The sequence below is a fragment of the Trachinotus anak genome, unplaced genomic scaffold (assembly GCF_046630095.1).
Source record: "Trachinotus anak isolate AG129_WGS33_773 ecotype Australia unplaced genomic scaffold, CSIRO_AGI_Tana_v1 ptg000028l, whole genome shotgun sequence".
NCBI lineage: Eukaryota > Metazoa > Chordata > Actinopteri > Carangiformes > Carangidae > Trachinotus > Trachinotus anak.
The window spans coordinates 16,618,800-16,635,738 of record NW_027273879.1 but is presented as its reverse complement, the minus strand read 5'-3'; the positions used below and the strand labels follow the sequence as shown (position 1 = coordinate 16,635,738).

The following is a 16,939-nucleotide window of genomic DNA, read 5'->3' as shown; positions in this document are numbered from 1 at the left end:
AAAATGTAGGAGACGCAAATAACAGCAGACGTGATGTTCATTTTGATGGATGACTGAACTCAAGCCTCAAGTCCCTGTAAGTTGACTTCAATCCCACATCTGAAGAGGCCTGGATGGAAGGAAAACACAATTAAAACAGTACATCATGCTGAAAGTATTCGTGAGAAGTCATTTAGAGTAAAACTGACTTCACTTTGTGTAGCTCTTTACAAAGGTTATTGTTGAACAGATGTTAAACTGTTCTGCCCAGAACAATTATTATGGATCATGGAACAATAATCACAGTGGGCAAAGTTTGAGCCAGACCCTGCTCTGGAACTGAAAGTAAAGGCAACAAGCTAAATACAGGCAGAGACATTCTTCCACCTGAACAGACCTGACCACGCACACGACAGAACAATGGTGGCCCTGAGAGCTCAGTGCGCTGCAACTGAAGAAAGCACATACAAATAGACAAAACACAAACAAACTCAGAAAACATCTTCACCACCAACTACACAAAAGCACAGCAAATACTCACAACACAACTAAATACACAAATGGATGTACTGCAAACCCTCGTGTATTTGGTGGGGTTGTGAGTATTTGGAGCATGTGTTGTCAAATTGATGATGAATTTGTTTGCGTTTTGTCTATTTGCATGTGTTTTCTTCAGTTGCAGTGCATTGAGTTTTCACGACCACCGTAAAGAACACTATAAAAAATCATTAGAAAGCTATGCACTATTTTTTTCTGGTATAAAACACATTTTAATATTATGTATTCTATAATTAACTTTTGGAAGATGAATGCTTCATTCCATAGCACTATACATCAGTTCTGAGCCAATGCATCTATTACGATTTGGTTGGCTGATTTATATTTCGTCAGAATAAAGGCAATGTAACCGAAAACAATTTTTCACACCTGCACTTCACATTTGTTCCTCTTTTAATGCCTGCATTCCAATGTTTGACACACCAACCCCTAAAAGCACAACCAATAGCACTGACAGTGGCACTGAACATGCTCTTTGCCTTTATCTTCGCTCAAATTGCTCCTGATTTTCCACAGATAATTGGTATCTGAGGCTCTTTGGTGAGAAAATTTACTCGAGAAAACTTTTCTTCCCCAAGAAAAACTGAAAATACGGACATCGTTAAGTATGGTTTATGTGTGAAGCTGTGCACCTTTACTGAACTGGAACCAAATCCTCATTTACTCCTTCTTAATTTTTCTATTAAAATTACTAAAGGTACACCAGCCACTATCGAGATAAATATACAGACACAGTCCCAGTAAGAAGTTGTCAGAGCCTTTTTTTGTTTACATTCTTATGCTTCAGTGAAAATGTTGTTTTATATATGAGAAATCACAGAGATTGCGTTTTAAGTTCAATGACATTGCTCAAAGATTGAGAGCCCCAGTAGTGCAACAACTGGATGGTTAAAAGAACACGACGTTCTAGGATGCTTTTAAAAAACAGCCTTTAATTAAACAGGATGGACAACATGAATGACAGATACAGGATATTGGTTGAAACTCAGATCTTATGAAATATGCCCCAACTCCAGCAGAACGCCCTCCAGCTGTGTTGTGCATCTATAGTGTCTGATAAAAATAAATTTATAAAGAAAGAATGTGAGAGAAGCCATACTGAATACAAAAACGCTGTGTGTTATGTTCAATTTTCAACACAGGGAACATTTAACAAATACAAAAATAAACATGTTTAACATTTTTTTCAGAACTCTCTTTTTGGTCACAAAAAAGAAAAAAAAATAAATAAAAACAACAGTTTTTAGGAGTCACTGTTGTCTGAACCGGAGTCACTGGAGCTGCTCGTGGCAGAATCTGAAGAGCTGCTGCTGCCGATGTTTTGAGATGCAGCCTGACTGCTTTTCTCTGGATGAAGGGAAGTAAACACAGGAACATCACCAATTAAATGCTACAGATGCTGATGGTTCCTAGCATTTGAATTCTTTGAATCATTAGCACCTAAACTCAAATGTCAGGAAGGAAAAAAAGGGTTTGCACTTACTTTGAAATTTCTTGAACTTCTGATACAGACAAGACTTGACATACTGCTGCAGCTCCCGCAGAGTGGACGGCTTCAGAACCTCGAAGTCAATCTCGATCTCGTCTGGGTTGGCGTCGCACATTGAGGGCTCTCGTGTCTGAATGATGTGCACCACGCGGCCCAGCTTGATGCCAGGTAAACGATTAATGTCCAGGCTCAGCTGCTGCTTCTCGTCGTACGTCATCGGCTGAGATTCATCATCTGAATCCCAGTCTCCGCTCCCCTTCCACGACTGCCTGTGATTCAAGACGGAGCAGTCAGAGGTGTCTGTGGAGGTAATATCCTCCGTAAACAAAGTTGTTAAGTTGTGCCAAATGTCATACCTGGAATGTGACTCAGCGCTGCCTTTATTTTGCCTGTTGTCCTTTTTCTTGTTCTTTTCTTTGGCCTTTGGTTTAATCACAGGGGCTTCGGAGAGTGCAGCAAGCTGTTCATGAACAGCTTTGAGCTACACAGAAGCAACAGAAATGGGTCACAATAATACTGAAATCCCAGGAAAAAAAAGCAGCACTAAAAAACCAAAGAAGCTGGTTGCTAGGAAGTTGCAGTGGATGAATAAAGACAAGGAGGTTACACTGAGTAATTTACTGTATGCTAGGTACTACTCAGCAAATGATTTTATCAGTCGACAATATCATCTCCAGCTGATATTCTGATATTTATTGGTCATGTGATCCCATTGTTTTTATAATCAGAATGATGCAACTTCTTGTTGTCAGATTAGCAGAACTGAAGCAGCTGAGGAATTAAAGCAGGTAGTGCATGTAAGCTGCGCCAGCATTTATAAGGAAGGTAACAGGTCAGTGAATGAACTTGTTTGGAGTATAATACATTCCTTTGTTATATAGAGATCTGTGCAGGAACCCACCTGTTCTGCACCCACCTGTTCTTGCAACTCAGCAAGGCGGGTGGCGCGCTCCTCTCCTGAGTCTGATTTGTCCCCGCTGGATGAAATGTTGCCACTTATCCCACTGAAACCGGCACTCTTAGTGGACGTGGCGCTCGCTGGTGAAATCAGCTCCACAGGCTCGTCTGGCATCTTTGCAAACCTCTTTTCAAACACGCCCTGAAGCAAATGAAAGCACAAGGAAGAAGAATTGGGTGAAATGGAAAAGCTGAGCCTGGAGAACCAGTACGGTAAAAACATTTTAAACACTCTGATTGTCAGATTTCATTATCTTAGACACACCTGAAGTTTTCTGGCCTTTGTGACGACATTGTGGTGCAGAGGGTTGTATTTGTAGCAGTTAGAGAAAATTAACCTAACATCTGCAGCGAAGCCTTGAGCATCCCGGTACTCTCCTCCATCCATCTTTTTCTGTAAGATAAAACTAAAGGTTAGCAAAGACATTAGTGCCTGCTGCAAACAGCAGGCACAATGTGTTTTTATGTGTAAGTATATGTACTTTAACAGTGCTGAGGTCCATGGGGTATTTGATGATGTCATGGTAGTCGTGAAGCTGCAGAGCTTCAGCGTCGACAGGCTTGTAGAAGGGCCAGGCGTAGGCTGCGTGCTTTTTCGAGAGCATTTCCTTCAGGATATCGTTGCAGTACTTGAGCTGCTCGCTCTGTCTGCCACGTTCAGTTTCAGGTCGTGGCAACTCCTTTTCTTCAAAGCCACTCTTTGAAGGATTGATGGCTCGGCCGGCGCTTTCACGTCTCCTCTTGCTTTCTGACAAATCACTCAAATTGGTTATGACTGCTGAGGACAAATCAGTGGCAGCCTCTTCCTTCCTTTTCAGCCCTTTCTTCTTCATTGGTACAAAAAAACACCACAATCAGGTAAAACTGCTCGTGCTCTCGGGTTATAAATTAATATGATTGAGGGATAGACACACAAATGGTGACTCACTTTTGTGGGTAGTGTAGCTGAAGGACATGTGGTCACAGTTGCCTCTGGCCCACCTGTATACATGCATTAACACAAATTCAAGGAGAAGAACAGTAAAAATACATATTTTAGACTAAAAAGTCAGAGGTGCCTTTTAGAGTTTTCTATTTTTTCTTGTTAGCAGAAAGTAGTGACAAACAGAACTTTAACTGCCACCTGTATTTAGTACTGTATGTAAAAATGTTTGTGCATAACCTGCACTAAATGGACATGTTTCTGTGTTGCTCTGTGCAGATTTTTTTCTCCCCTGATTTGTGAGTTTTTCTCCGGGACAGTGAAATTGTGCAAGCATCCACACAAACACATACACATAAATGATTAAAGAAAAGCAATAACTACGGTAACAGTTGTATACATTTGCATTACACAACTGCATTATACTTTAATGTGGAAGAAGAAAAAAACCCAATTTCTACGACTGCAAAATTTAACTTATAGGGAGGAATAAAACACAGTTTGAAGGCCTGAGCAGTGGCATTTCAAACCAAGAGTGAGGTTCGCTACTTAATCTATGAAATACATAAATACATTTTAAGGGAGATAAGTAGCCTTCCAGTAAGAGTTCAATACCTGGAGTGCTACTTTTTCTGCCCCTCACTTTTGCTGCTTGAGGTAAAATCTCCATTTCCCCTTGAGGCATGTGGGAAACTTTTTGCAAGAAGATCTTTTCCAAGGCGAGGGCCATCAGGACGATGTCATCTGTTGGCTAGAAGACAGGTGAAAATCGGTGAGGATTTACTTTCTGTGAGGGTTCACCAGCATGATGAATTTCCAGTCATGAAGCTCCTCACCTTGTTATATATGTAGCAGTTGGTGAACATGGTGTTGAAATCTTGCATACATTCACTCGCACACCAATAGTAGTTGTTCTCCAGTCGTTTCTTGATGGTTCCCAAGTCCATGGGAGACTTTATTATCGTATGATAATCCTGATTAAGAAACAGAATCAATATGTCTGATGAATTTAATTTCGATTACTTTTGCTTTTGTCCACAACTTCAAAAGGATCTGCCACTGTCTGACTGATAAAGAAAAGTTTGTTAGTACACATTCCCTGCATTCAACATTTGCTGGATTGGCCCAAGCAAAATGTCTCACTCCCAGAATCACTGAAGTTCACTACAGTTTGAGTCTTATTGTCACAGTTTTGGCCACAATTCCTCTCAGCCGTAAAAACATGGTCCTGAAATTAATTTCCTTAATTAATTTCAGTTCAGACTGAAGTTCAGACAGGTCAAAAAACTCTAGCAGTCAGACAATCAGGAAAAAAAAAAAAATCCCTAAATTAGCCAGACTTCTTTGGAAGCAAAAGCAAAGGCGAACAATAAAATGATTGCACAACTGTCTGACCTTTCTGATCATCTGAACACTCATGATTCTTGCCCCATCTGTTTGCATAACCAATTCAAATGATGGCCAAAATTGCGCAAATTAAGAACCAATTGTGATTCCCTGGAATTAACCTTTTAACAACGTATCTAGCCATGCAGATAGTTTTGGTTTTATTTCCCTGGGGCCTGAGATTTCCCCCTCCACAATTATTCAGTAGAGATGAATGGAATTTTGTTTTTCATTCCTTTTCAATTCAACACCCACATCTCATCTCAGAAACAATGTGTCAGTTACTTGGATTATCCCCAGTTTTGGGACTAATTAAGCGCTACAGCAGGGATCACTGAAGAACTAGCCCCTGGTAATAAACTTTGTTGAAATTTTAGAACTAAAGCATCTGGTTTAAATGAATAAGTAATTAGCTAAGTGCTGACTAGCATGTTAAAAACCCAGCAACATGGAACAAAACTTTATCAGCAAATATTGGTTATATAACTCATGTATAAGCTGTACTACTGAATAATATTGAGACTGAATGTGACACATTCCAGTGTCTCTATACTCACTGTGTTGTGTTGTTTAAGTGGGGTGTGCATGTGGATTAGGAGGCAACCAAAAACCAAGGGAGAAACAAAAACAGCTTAGGGGAGAAGCAAAAACATCAATAGCTGCAGTGAAAGAATGATGAAAACAGAGGAAATTCAAGGGGCTTAGAAGGATTTTTTTCTCCAGTGAAAGAAGAGAGGAAAAGGAGGCGAACACATGCATGACATTTTAGACTGATCCCACTTAAAGACAGTTACACTGTGGGGATTGGTGTGTGAAAAGCTAAATAAAACAAACAGAAACCCCACCCACTTCAGGCATCCAAAGTCTGCACACCACTTTATTTTGTTTGTAAATGATATTTTCTGTGCAGAAGTACCTGAAAAATAATTATTTGGTAGCACATATACAGCTGCCGTTAATAGGGATGTCCATCACAACTGCAGAGGGAAAATAATCACATCTCAAAGAGCAGATTTACAACTAGCTAACGCCACTACAGATGTATTGAATGTGTTTCTTTTTAGGATTTTTTTTTTCTGATGTGTTTTTGACTTGCAAAAAAAAGGCCATCGGAGCAGCTAAAACAGATCACATTAATCAGTTGTGTGTTCCCAAATAAATTAAAACAACAACAAACAGTGCACACTTAAATATGTTGTAATAAATATCACACTGAAAGCAGCTTTGAAAGTGTGAAGGACATTTACATCAAAACATTTGCAAACTACTCACAGGTAGTCCAAGAGCGACCGCATCGACAGGCTGGTAAAAAGGCCAGGCGAACTGGTGCCGCCACAGGGATCTGATCACTACATTCTGCATGTACTGCAGCTGGTTGGTCCTCCGGCCTGGTTTGTTGGGGTTGGTCACCTCAGGAGGTGGCGGATTGACAACCTGTGGGGGACCTGGGTCTGTCTCTGCTGACATGATGTCGGCAGCCAAAAGCGACCGGTCTTCAAGAGATGAACACACTGTGAATTCTGTAGCTTTTGTCCGTCAGCTCATCAAAAGCTCTCAGGGGACACCAGCCAGGTTTATACATAGTTTTCATACCACACAAGGTGACCTGTTGACATAAAAGGAAAAAAAAAGGACTGATAATGCGGTTGATAAGTTATCAATTCCATCAAAGATGAACAAAATAAGCTGACAACGTAGTCTACTGCTGCTGTGGTAGATTCCTCTCTGATTTGTCAGCTAATTTGAGCCTTATTAAAATCAAAGACCAAAATTTATAGAGTACAATTCATTACATTACCAAGCTGAGGTGCTGCACACTGATCTTTTTAAGTACAGAATCCAACCTTAATAGAAACTGTTTTTCAGATGCCCAAAGGAAAAAAAGAAAGAAAAACATATGTTTAAACATGAATTGTGTTTTTCTTTCTTTTTTTTTTTTGCATAATGATGTTACACTCAAAGCAGACTTCTTCAGTTTCAATCACAGCACATCACACATATCAGAGAGGTGTAGCAGTAGTTTTGAATACTAGATGTAGGCTACTTCCCACTTCTCATTCTGCCACAGCATTTTTTGAGTCTGTGTATAAGTGATGACTTTTCATAACACATTTTATTAAACAAAATAACAATATTAATAACTAGAGTGGCACTCCCTATAGAGCACATATCTCCACCAAGACCAAACAATCCTACACACATCTGTGTAGCTCTTACAGTAGAAAAATAAAAGGAAAAAGAAGGTAGTCTGACCACACAAATTATTTATTTGTCATAAAACATAGTCAGTCATAAGATCCATACACGATCCATTTCCTTTCTCGCAATGTTAAGGAAAGTGATTACAAAAATTCCTAGATCCGCCACTTTAACCGGATCGGCAACTAAATTTAATGGGTTCTTCCCCAGCCCATGCCCGATTCCTCCCTTTGCTGCAAATCAGTTCACTACTTTTTGTGTATTTGGCTGACAAATAAACCAACAAACAGACCCAGATGAAAACATAACCTCCTTGACCACTTGCATTTGAACAGTTTCATTATGGTCTCAGATTTCTTTCATTCAGACAAATGCAACATTAAAAATCTGGCCAGCAGATGGCACAATTTCTGAAATGCTAATTCACACAGCAATGCCCAGCCCACATGGAAGTGTACACACTGGGAAATGTTCAACTTTTCCCTAATTTTACAGACAAGTTGGAAAAAAGTGCTGGCATTTGTGACCATTTTTAAGGAGTCTGGTGGGCATGCTCATCAAGTGTTGTGACATTAATCAAACAGTGTGGACAAAGAAGAAGACTTTTCTAATCAAATAACTTATCAAAACTGTAAACAACAGACTCTATACCAAGGTGAACTGACCACTGTATCGAGGAAAATACTGTAAAACCTCATTCAAAAGATGTTTTGAACCTGCCGGATGAATTTGTTTAGTTGTTCTCCACAAACACAGCTACATGACTGAGCTGTGATGTGTTCATGTCTTAAAGCTGTTGTGTTTGATTCATGTATTTTGTGTTTACTTTTGAGACAAGTTGAGGGGTACCTGTGTCATTAATGGTGAATGTAATGTTTGCTTTACTTTATTGTTATTTTAATGAAGTTAAAAGTTTACTATAGTAGCTGGGGGAAGACTGTGGTGAAAATACTTTATAATATAAACCTAACATAATATAAAATGTAACTCTGGGGTGTTTTTATTGTCACATTGCATTGAAAATTAGAAATAGCGAAACACGTGGTTTGTACCACACTTGAAAGTTTGGACAGAGAAACTTTAGCTTCACAGGTTTACAGCAATAAACTCTTAAACCTACTGGCTTTCATGTTTTGACATATCCAATTTGCTGCTGATATGTTACTATAAAAACTAACTTAACGCTGAACAGATAGCAAAGACAGAGTTTTTTTTTTTAAGTAAAACCCAGCGCACCATGTGGCAACAGGGAAAGCTAACGGGCTCAGCTGCACTAAGCTAGTGCTGGGTGTGTTGTTAGCTTAACCCAATTCGGCGAGGTGGCAACAGTTAACGCCCACAGTACTACTATTCAATGAACACACACCATTACACAAGTTGCTAAGTTTCATACTGCCTACTTGGGATTTCACTTTTAAAGTCCGAGAGCCCTGCTTTGTTTAAAGGTCAAGTTCCGGCACGAAGTTTGACGGAGCCACCCTGCGGCTAACCCAGCTCTAATCCTCGAACAGACGGCGGCACAAGCGAGTCCTTGTTTCGCTGGGGGGTGACGTGAGAGTCATGAGTAATAACATACGAGACAAGCTAGTGAAGTTTTTACCAACTCGTCCAACTTATTCTCTTACGAAGACACGTTGGAGCTGCTGTACTTCAGGAGAGGCTACATCCCGCACACAAGCCTGACTGGAAAGCCCAGTTGTGGTAACAGCGTTACCGTTTAACCAGCGCTGGAGACATGACCTGAGAAGTTTCCTCCTCCTGCTGCTGTTCCTTCTTCGTTGGTGTTTGTTGGCTTGGAGGCGCATTACCGCCACTGGCTGGACTGGAGCAGTGAACTGGATTATTATTATTATTATTACAGCCAAATCAGTTTCTATTTAAAAACGTCATAATATTGCCATACATCTGGCCTACTGTTTTCCCGAGTATTTTATATGCTGTTTTGTATTTTTTTTTCTTTCTCAGGAAATAAAATAAAATCAGTAATTTCTCTAATTATTGTATTTCCTACAATGAAGTAGTACATGCTCGACTGTTTCTGGTATGACTTATATTTTCTCCTTCCCTTTTCCTGCCTTTCCATCCTCCGAGAACCAACATGTCCACCCATTATCCATTGACATATCCTTATTTCACATTATTGCCCTAAGGTTTAACAACACATTTTGTTGTAATGGTAGATATTTGGCATCCACAGTGCGCATTATTAAATATAAAACAAATTCATAAATGTGCTACAGTCCGCCCAGATGAACTAATCTGCACCTGCAGCCACGTTTCAAAATCTCCCAGATATATTACACATACAAATAAAGCACAAATAAGGTATTATTGGTATTGGTATTGGTATTAAAAAGTAACAGTAAAATGTTTTTTTTTCGCTAGGAAAGGCTGGTAAAACTATCCAAAAATGTATTTATTTACTGAGTGACTAAATAGTGAAGCACATCTTATGCGTAGTTGACACTTAAAATGTCCCTCATTCGTTTCCGTCACTTCTTAGCGGAACACGCATGCGCAAACAATCAACACCACACCACATTCCCCGCGTCTCCTCGCAGCTTCCTTCTCGCAGACAAACACCCAGGAGCGAGCTGACTGGTATATGCTTCCTGCGTGATCGTCTGAATAATAAATGTGTGTGCGTTTCTCTCACCAGTCTTTGCCGGGAGTGACAGTCTGACCGCGGAGCTTCATTAAATCCCCGTGAGTATCGTCTCACCTCTTATTCCTCATTGTTTGAATGGAGGGCCCCTCCGTGGCAGCTCTGGCAATTTGTCAACAGCATCAGTGAATTTGAGGCAGACTGCTCACGATCAGACTGTCTTTAGCTCTTGTTTAAAACCAGTGGATTTAACATGGAGTTGTTATCTGTCAATGCCAGAGTTCAAATCCTAAATAGTGCGATAAATACCGTGTCTACACTGTGGTGTGGGTGTCTGTTTGGGTCGAGGGGCTCCGTTTCAGCCTTTGTTTGATTTTCCTGTTTCCCATCTTTATTACATTTAAACACGAGATAACGTTGAGCCACTTGAAATGAACGCAAACTAGTCTCAGCCGATTGTGTAAAATGTTTCTGTTATCTTCATTTACCATTAAAAAGCCAAGTTAGCATTAGCTAGCTAAATGCTAGTTGCGAAAAGCTAAATTTACAGCTAAACGACAAATCGACCCAACAGGCCAGGTCTTTTTAACCACCGAACAATAATAAAAAAAGGAAAAAAAAAATCTGTGTCCTTTGGCATACGATGAAAGTGCTTTTACAGAGATTACAGTGTCACTTCTCTGGGTGCACAGCCATGAACTGACTCCCCTCTGTTAATGGTTTACATGATTAGCACACATGTCAATGCAGCCACTGGGAATTTATATTTGATAATTTTGCCAATGAAATCTGGCACAAGAATCTCTTGCACGGAGCAGTGATACAGCTTTAATTGTTTGGGACACCAACCAACGCAAATAACTGTGTAATTATTGATTTACTATATATACTTTTAATTTACATTAAACACTAATGTATCACAATGTGTTTTGTTGTGTTGTACTGGGATGCAGCTGCGTCCTTTTTATTGCAGACTTTATTTGCTGTTTTTACGTTTGAATGATGGTTGATATCTAAACTTGCAGTTTCCCACAAAACACAAAATCAAAAAATCACAGAGTCTGTGAATGTAACAGCACTGACTAACCTCTAAAGAATTTAATTCTTAACTTATTTCAATGTCTGCTTCTTGCTCGTCTCAGGATCCTGCACAATAGATGCTAATTCCCTCACCATGGCAACAGAAGATAAAAAGCCAGAGACTGATACCAAACCTCCAGTTGCACCATCGGCTTCAGCCAGTCAAAGCAAGGTTTGGATTCCTTGAATATTTTCACTGTTTCCCTGCAGCCTCTCTTTGCTCATTAGTTTATTTATGGTAATTGTAGGTCAGGAAATATCTAGAGGTGGGATTTTGGGGTAATGGATGTTTTTGTTTTTCTTTGCTGTCATCTTGGAGAAACAAATGTTTGCCCACTTGTCACACGGCGGGGGAGATTTTTAAATGTCATGTTGTGTTTTCATTTGCAGTCAGCACCTGCCAAGCCAAACTACAGCCTGAAATTCACGTTAGCGGGCCACACGAAAGCCGTCTCCTCCGTCAAATTCAGTCCCAGTGGCGAGTGGCTCGCCAGCTCATGTGAGTCCCCCCCCCCCCCCCCCATTTTTCACACACAACTTTTCAACTAATTAATAAATAAGCTCTACTGTACATTATTTTAAAGAGATTTTGTTATACGTCTTAAAACAAAGACACTGATTGAATATTTATTTTGTCTTTACAGCTGCCGATAAACTCATCAAAATCTGGGGCGCGTATGACGGCAAGTTTGAGAAAACCATATCTGGACATAAACTTGTGAGTTTAACAGATTCTCTTCTTCACTGCTGCAGCGTTTATGCTTTTTATGTTTTGAAAGATGGGATTGTATTTATGTACTTTGGAGAGGCCACAGCTGCACGCAGCAATCAAGTTGTGGTTTTGTTATTAGTTCTACGCTTGGTGTCCTAAACAGAGCCTTTAGTGCTAGGCGACTAATGACTTCCTGTGAATCCACAGGGCATATCTGATGTGGCCTGGTCCTCTGACTCCAACCTCTTGGTGTCTGCATCAGATGACAAAACCCTGAAGATCTGGGACGTCAGCTCGGTAAGAGAGCAGCTGCACTAAAACAGTTGTGCACAACTGGCTTCACAGTCTTGCCACACTAGCCCTGTTGCAGCGTCTTGTAGCATTACACATTTATGAAGTACCAAAATGAAATCCATGCTCACTGTTTGGATCTGTGGTTTCAGTCGATGTTAAATTTTTTATCTCCCGTTGAAGCTGCAGTTACTTCCACTGTCTTAGCCGAAGATGGTCTAATACTTCCTCTGCAGCGGGAGAGGAGTAATTGTTCACCTCTGCTCAGCTGCCAGCGAGAATGTGACATTTCAACTTGTTTTTCTTGCATCCAGGGAAAATGCCTAAAAACTCTAAAAGGTCACAGCAACTACGTCTTCTGCTGCAACTTCAACCCCCAGTCCAATCTAATCGTGTCAGGATCGGTGAGTACGAAGCCTTTGGCATGAAACAAGCAGTAAATGGAAACCAGATGTTAGACCTTTTCTAAAGCACTCATCTCCAGCATTAGAAGCATGTCTCTAAACAGAGATGAATGTTTGTTTTTTTTTTTATTTTTTATTTATTTATTTATTTTTTTGCTTGTAGTTTGATGAGAGTGTGAGGATATGGGACGTGAAGACTGGGAAATGTTTGAAAACATTGCCGGCTCACTCTGATCCCGTCTCTGCTGTAAGTTATTATTTCAAGTTCTTCACACTCATTGAATCTTCCAGATGAAAGATTAACACGATGCCAGTAACCTGATGATCTGTGTCGCCTCACAGGTTCATTTCAACAGAGACGGCTCCCTGATTGTGTCCAGCAGCTATGATGGCCTTTGGTGAGGAAAAAAATGTTTTTATTTATTTTGCACAAAAACCATAACAGTCAAAACAATTAAACGCAATTAGGTTACTTTTTTAAACGTGATGCTAAGTACTACACCAGTCATCTTGCCTCGTCGCAGCACATTACTACTTTGTCAAGCACCTAATAGAAACTTAAAACTTAATTGTCACCGCACAGCATGGAAGTGTGTGTCACTATGGTTACAGGATCTATTTCCTGGTTTTATGTAATAAAGAAAATGATTTTAAAGTCTTGTCACTTTAATAAAAAAAGATATAGGATGGGGCTTAATAGCAATTTCCTGTCAATGTTTTTAAATCGGTCGTGCTGCAGTGCTCTGACAGATGCGAGCAGAGTGTGTCAGCAGGAGGCAGATACATTATGTTTGCAGATGGGATTAAACTTCTCTTTTGTGTTGTTACATTGGTGCACAAATGCCAATTAGTATTGGCAGTACTACAGCATTGTATAATTATGATGCAGCCAGACAAATGTGACAAATACGTTTCTAATGAACAGAAACGACCAATAATTAAATGAGTGTTCAGTAGCAAATAGTTTTTACAATGAATATTTGTGATGGTTGATCCCTAAATTATGGTCATTTTCATGTGTTATCAGATGTCGAATCTTAGTTTTGGAATGTAAAAAACTACCTTAAAACAAAGTCCTTAGCTTCATAACAAAGACCACTGCACAGTTAATAAGCCTGCTGCTGCTGCTGCTGTGTGTCTCTGACTGTAGCTGTGACTCACCAGACACAGTTCTCTTATCATCACTGCTTATAAAAATAATAAGCCAGTCTGTTTTGCCTTTGACAGGAACTGGCAACACTCCACAAAGAACATATTTGTGTCATTGTGCTCAAACCAGAGAGGGAGTCTTTTTCCCATGCAGTGAATACATGCTCTGCTTCATTGTTGTTTTTGTCTCGTAGCTGTCTTTTCACTGCTGCTGCTTATTTTTAAATTCCTGAGTTTACAGTCAACAAAATAAGAGGATGACTAAAAGAAGATGACTAAACATGAATAATACTGATGTGGATGAATTACATCTCTACTGATACATTCTGTGGCCAGTTCTGTTTATGTGATAGAAGTTTATTTGTTGTGTCACCTAATGATGGAACATTTAAAAAATCTTTACAACTGCTAATTTAATGTTGTTTTTTTTTTGTTTTTGTTTTTTTGTTTTTTTTACATCCACAGCCGAATCTGGGACACAGCCTCAGGACAGTGTTTAAAGACACTCATAGGTAAGATCATCCAGTATGTGCAGCACATTTAGGCCGCCATCAGTCCCCCTGACCTGGTTCTGTTGAGTCTGTTACAGCAAACAGAGGCTGAGATTGGTGGCAGAAAATCCAAGGATTGCTTCCTGAATTATGGTATAAAACTGTTCATGTGCTGACTGTTCTGTTTCTTGTGTGTTTATGTTAGACGATGACAACCCTCCTGTGTCATTTGTGAAGTTTTCCCCCAATGGGAAATACATCCTGGCTGCCACACTGGACAAGTGAGTGTAACGAACCTGCGGCAGAGTGAAGTCACTGCTCCTCTTTGGTTTAGTTGTTAATTAGGGTCATTTATCCGCTTGCTTGTTGCACATTTCCACCAGCAGAGGGCAGCATAACGCTATAATGAGCCGCTTTATATCAACATCATGTGCATGCAATGAATATGAATAAAAAAATTGTTGATTTAACATTATTTTGATGGTTTTTCTGTATTTGTGTTCATTTTTCAGCACGCTGAAGCTGTGGGACTACAGCAAAGGAAAGGTAAGCTCAACTGTGCTTGTGTAAATCAGTAATGTTGTCAAATTTACTCTTTTTGAACTATAATTATGTAAATGTTTATATTCTTTTACTTTGACCAACAAATAGTGTAAATTAGTATGAATCAGTCTCATGTCTCCAGTGTGGTTTCATGTATTTATATGTACATCTCCTTCCCTAATGTTGTTGACATGATAAGTACAGTTATATGTTTTCATCACTTGTTTACTAGTAAATACAATAAAACAGTCGTAGCTGATGATCAGATGACAGTGTGTATCAGATGTTTCATTTTTTCACTCTTCTTCCATCTTTTCAGTGCTTGAAAACATACACAGGCCATAAAAATGAGAAGTACTGCATATTTGCCAATTTCTCTGTCACCGGTGGAAAGGTAAGAGCTCCTGTTCCTCTGAGAACACTTTTCTTTAACATAACACTATTTTCCCCTGGTATTTAAAGTCTCACCTCGACAGCTGGTGTACTTATTTACACTGAAAAAGTCACTGAGGCGTGCAGATGAATGTAACTCACACCTAAAGCTACGCGGCTGCTCTCTTGCAGTGGATCGTGTCGGGCTCGGAGGACAACATGGTTTATATCTGGAACCTGCAGACGAAGGAGATCGTGCAGAAACTCCAGGGCCACACAGGTACGGCACACACACACACTGTCGTACTTCGCTTTTGAAAGCACACATTTCAATAGGCGGCAGAATCATGTGGCTCATTTCTTAAGGAGGTAAGACAGAATTCATTTTTAAGACAGATATTTGAGTGTAAATAAATTTGTATTCTGGGTTTAATATGCTTATAAAGCTTTCATTTGCATTTCTAAAAAAATCATTTCAATTTTCCGTCTCTCTTCTTTTTTTCAGACGTCGTCATTTCGACTGCCTGCCACCCGACAGAGAACATCATCGCATCTGCGGCTTTAGAAAATGACAAAACCATCAAGCTATGGAAAAGCGACTGCTAAGCCCTCCTGGATCTTTCATTCATATTCCTTTTTCTTTTTTTTTTTTTTTTTACTACATTTTGTTGTAAGAAAAAAGGACTTTTTTTCTAACAGAGAGCACCCGCTGGATGCAGACAGCTTCCAGGTAATGAAATTCAGCAAGGAGAGCCAAATGATGAGACGCATCAGCCACACACAGTATCAGCCGCGGCTAGTCCTGCAGCGGACGCGTTCCCCCCTCGTCACAGCTGAGTGTTTCATCTGCTTTTTTTGTTGTTGTTTTTTTCCCCACGTGCCAGATTTTGTTGTCTCAGAAGGGAATTGGGGGACTTTTGTTACAACCTACAACACTGCTCTGGTGCTTCAGTATTTTTTTTTTTAACCCTGGTATTAACCCTGGTGCCACTGCTTCATACCAGCTCCCACACACTCATTTCTGGCCTTGTACAATAAATCTAATGATCATTTGACTTTTTTTTTTTCCAATACTTTCTTCATACATCAAGCTTTAAGTTTTAAAAGAAGGTATCTAAGGCCCTTTTGTGTGTTATTTATTCAAGTGGTGCCACTTTTACTATTCTTTTCTTCTTTAATATCAAATATCAGATCTTAAGTAAGTGCTGAGCCACACCATATGTATTCTGATCAGAACAAGTCAACAACAGAAAATGTGATGTCACATATAATATTTTGATAGTTATGATCTACAATATCTACATATTAGTTGGTTGTGTTTTTTTTTTTTTTTTTTTTTACAATCCTACTGGAGCCTTGAATTGAGATCCCTCCTCTCCTAATGTTAATATTTTACAGTTCACCACAGTGACCAAATGCAGTTTTTGTGTTGTAGGATTTGTACGCCGTCATGTACTGTGATTGGATCATTTTAGCTGTCTGTTTTTGTTTTTTTTAATTATAATTTCTGCTTTCTGATTAGCTCATAGTTCTGCACACAAAGCCGGCAGCCTCTGTTCTCTATAGTTAACCTGGATTTTTTGTGGAATATGTTTTGCATTCGACAGCTATGACCTGCAACTTAATAAAACCAGTTTTTGTATGTTTCATGTTACCGAGTCATGAGTGAAAACATGGTGTCGGGAGTGTGTGTGTTTTTTCTGGATCCATTAACGTTACACAGAATCAACTCAGCATCAGTCGAGCTCGCTTTAAAGTTTTTTAATAACTTTTTTTTTTCTGTCCATGAAAGAACATCAGAG

General features: G+C 39.6%; 2 protein-coding genes across 5 annotated transcripts; one reads left to right on the top strand and one right to left on the bottom strand.

Annotated features, from left to right (window-relative positions):
* Nucleotides 1–1,449: 1,449 nt before the first annotated feature.
* On the bottom strand, nt 1,450–9,264 carry LOC139611844 (bromodomain-containing protein 3-like). 4 transcript variants are annotated; one of them, XM_071466784.1, is made up of 11 exons: nt 9,091–9,264; nt 6,564–6,897; nt 4,742–4,879; nt 4,521–4,656; nt 3,912–3,964; nt 3,466–3,810; nt 3,249–3,377; nt 2,928–3,125; nt 2,383–2,507; nt 2,021–2,295; nt 1,450–1,884 (listed from the first exon to the last, which is right to left on the bottom strand). In XM_071466784.1, the coding sequence occupies exons 2-11, from the start codon at nt 6,756–6,758 to the stop codon at nt 1,781–1,783; spliced, it is 1,698 nt and encodes a 565-aa protein (XP_071322885.1). In that variant the 5' UTR covers nt 6,759–6,897; nt 9,091–9,264; the 3' UTR covers nt 1,450–1,780. The 4 variants fall into 4 exon arrangements, with proteins under 4 accessions (XP_071322885.1, XP_071322887.1, XP_071322886.1 ...); XM_071466786.1 differs by having other exon boundaries at nt 2,943–3,125; nt 9,116–9,255; XM_071466785.1 differs by having other exon boundaries at nt 2,943–3,125; nt 9,091–9,239.
* Nucleotides 9,265–10,025: 761 nt separating this feature from the next.
* wdr5 (WD repeat domain 5) lies at nt 10,026–16,786 on the top strand. The gene is made up of 14 exons (XM_071466792.1): nt 10,026–10,196; nt 11,238–11,347; nt 11,566–11,674; nt 11,820–11,893; nt 12,095–12,184; nt 12,493–12,582; nt 12,746–12,829; nt 12,925–12,980; nt 14,197–14,243; nt 14,428–14,503; nt 14,735–14,768; nt 15,085–15,159; nt 15,330–15,417; nt 15,643–16,786. Exons 2-14 carry the CDS (start codon nt 11,270–11,272, stop codon nt 15,741–15,743), a joined length of 1,002 nt encoding a protein of 333 aa, XP_071322893.1. The 5' UTR covers nt 10,026–10,196; nt 11,238–11,269; the 3' UTR covers nt 15,744–16,786.
* The last annotated feature ends 153 nt before the right edge of the window (nt 16,787–16,939 follow it).

Excerpts from the sequence above, each read along its gene's own strand:
- LOC139611844 (XM_071466783.1), bottom strand. The coding sequence starts at position 6,758 with ATGTCAGCAGAGACAGACCCAGGTCCCCCACAGGTTGTCAATCCGCCA. Across the intron at positions 4,657-4,741 it reads ACTGCTACATATATAACAAG|CCAACAGATGACATCGTCCT; the intron begins GTGAGGAGCTTC and ends CCTGTCTTCTAG. Across the intron at positions 3,126-3,248 it reads CAAAGGCCAGAAAACTTCAG|GGCGTGTTTGAAAAGAGGTT; the intron begins GTGTGTCTAAGA and ends CATTTGCTTCAG.
- wdr5 (XM_071466792.1), top strand. The coding sequence starts at position 11,270 with ATGGCAACAGAAGATAAAAAGCCAGAGACTGATACCAAACCTCCAGTT. Across the intron at positions 12,830-12,924 it reads ACTCTGATCCCGTCTCTGCT|GTTCATTTCAACAGAGACGG; the intron begins GTAAGTTATTAT and ends GTCGCCTCACAG. Across the intron at positions 14,244-14,427 it reads GTGTTTAAAGACACTCATAG|ACGATGACAACCCTCCTGTG; the intron begins GTAAGATCATCC and ends TGTTTATGTTAG.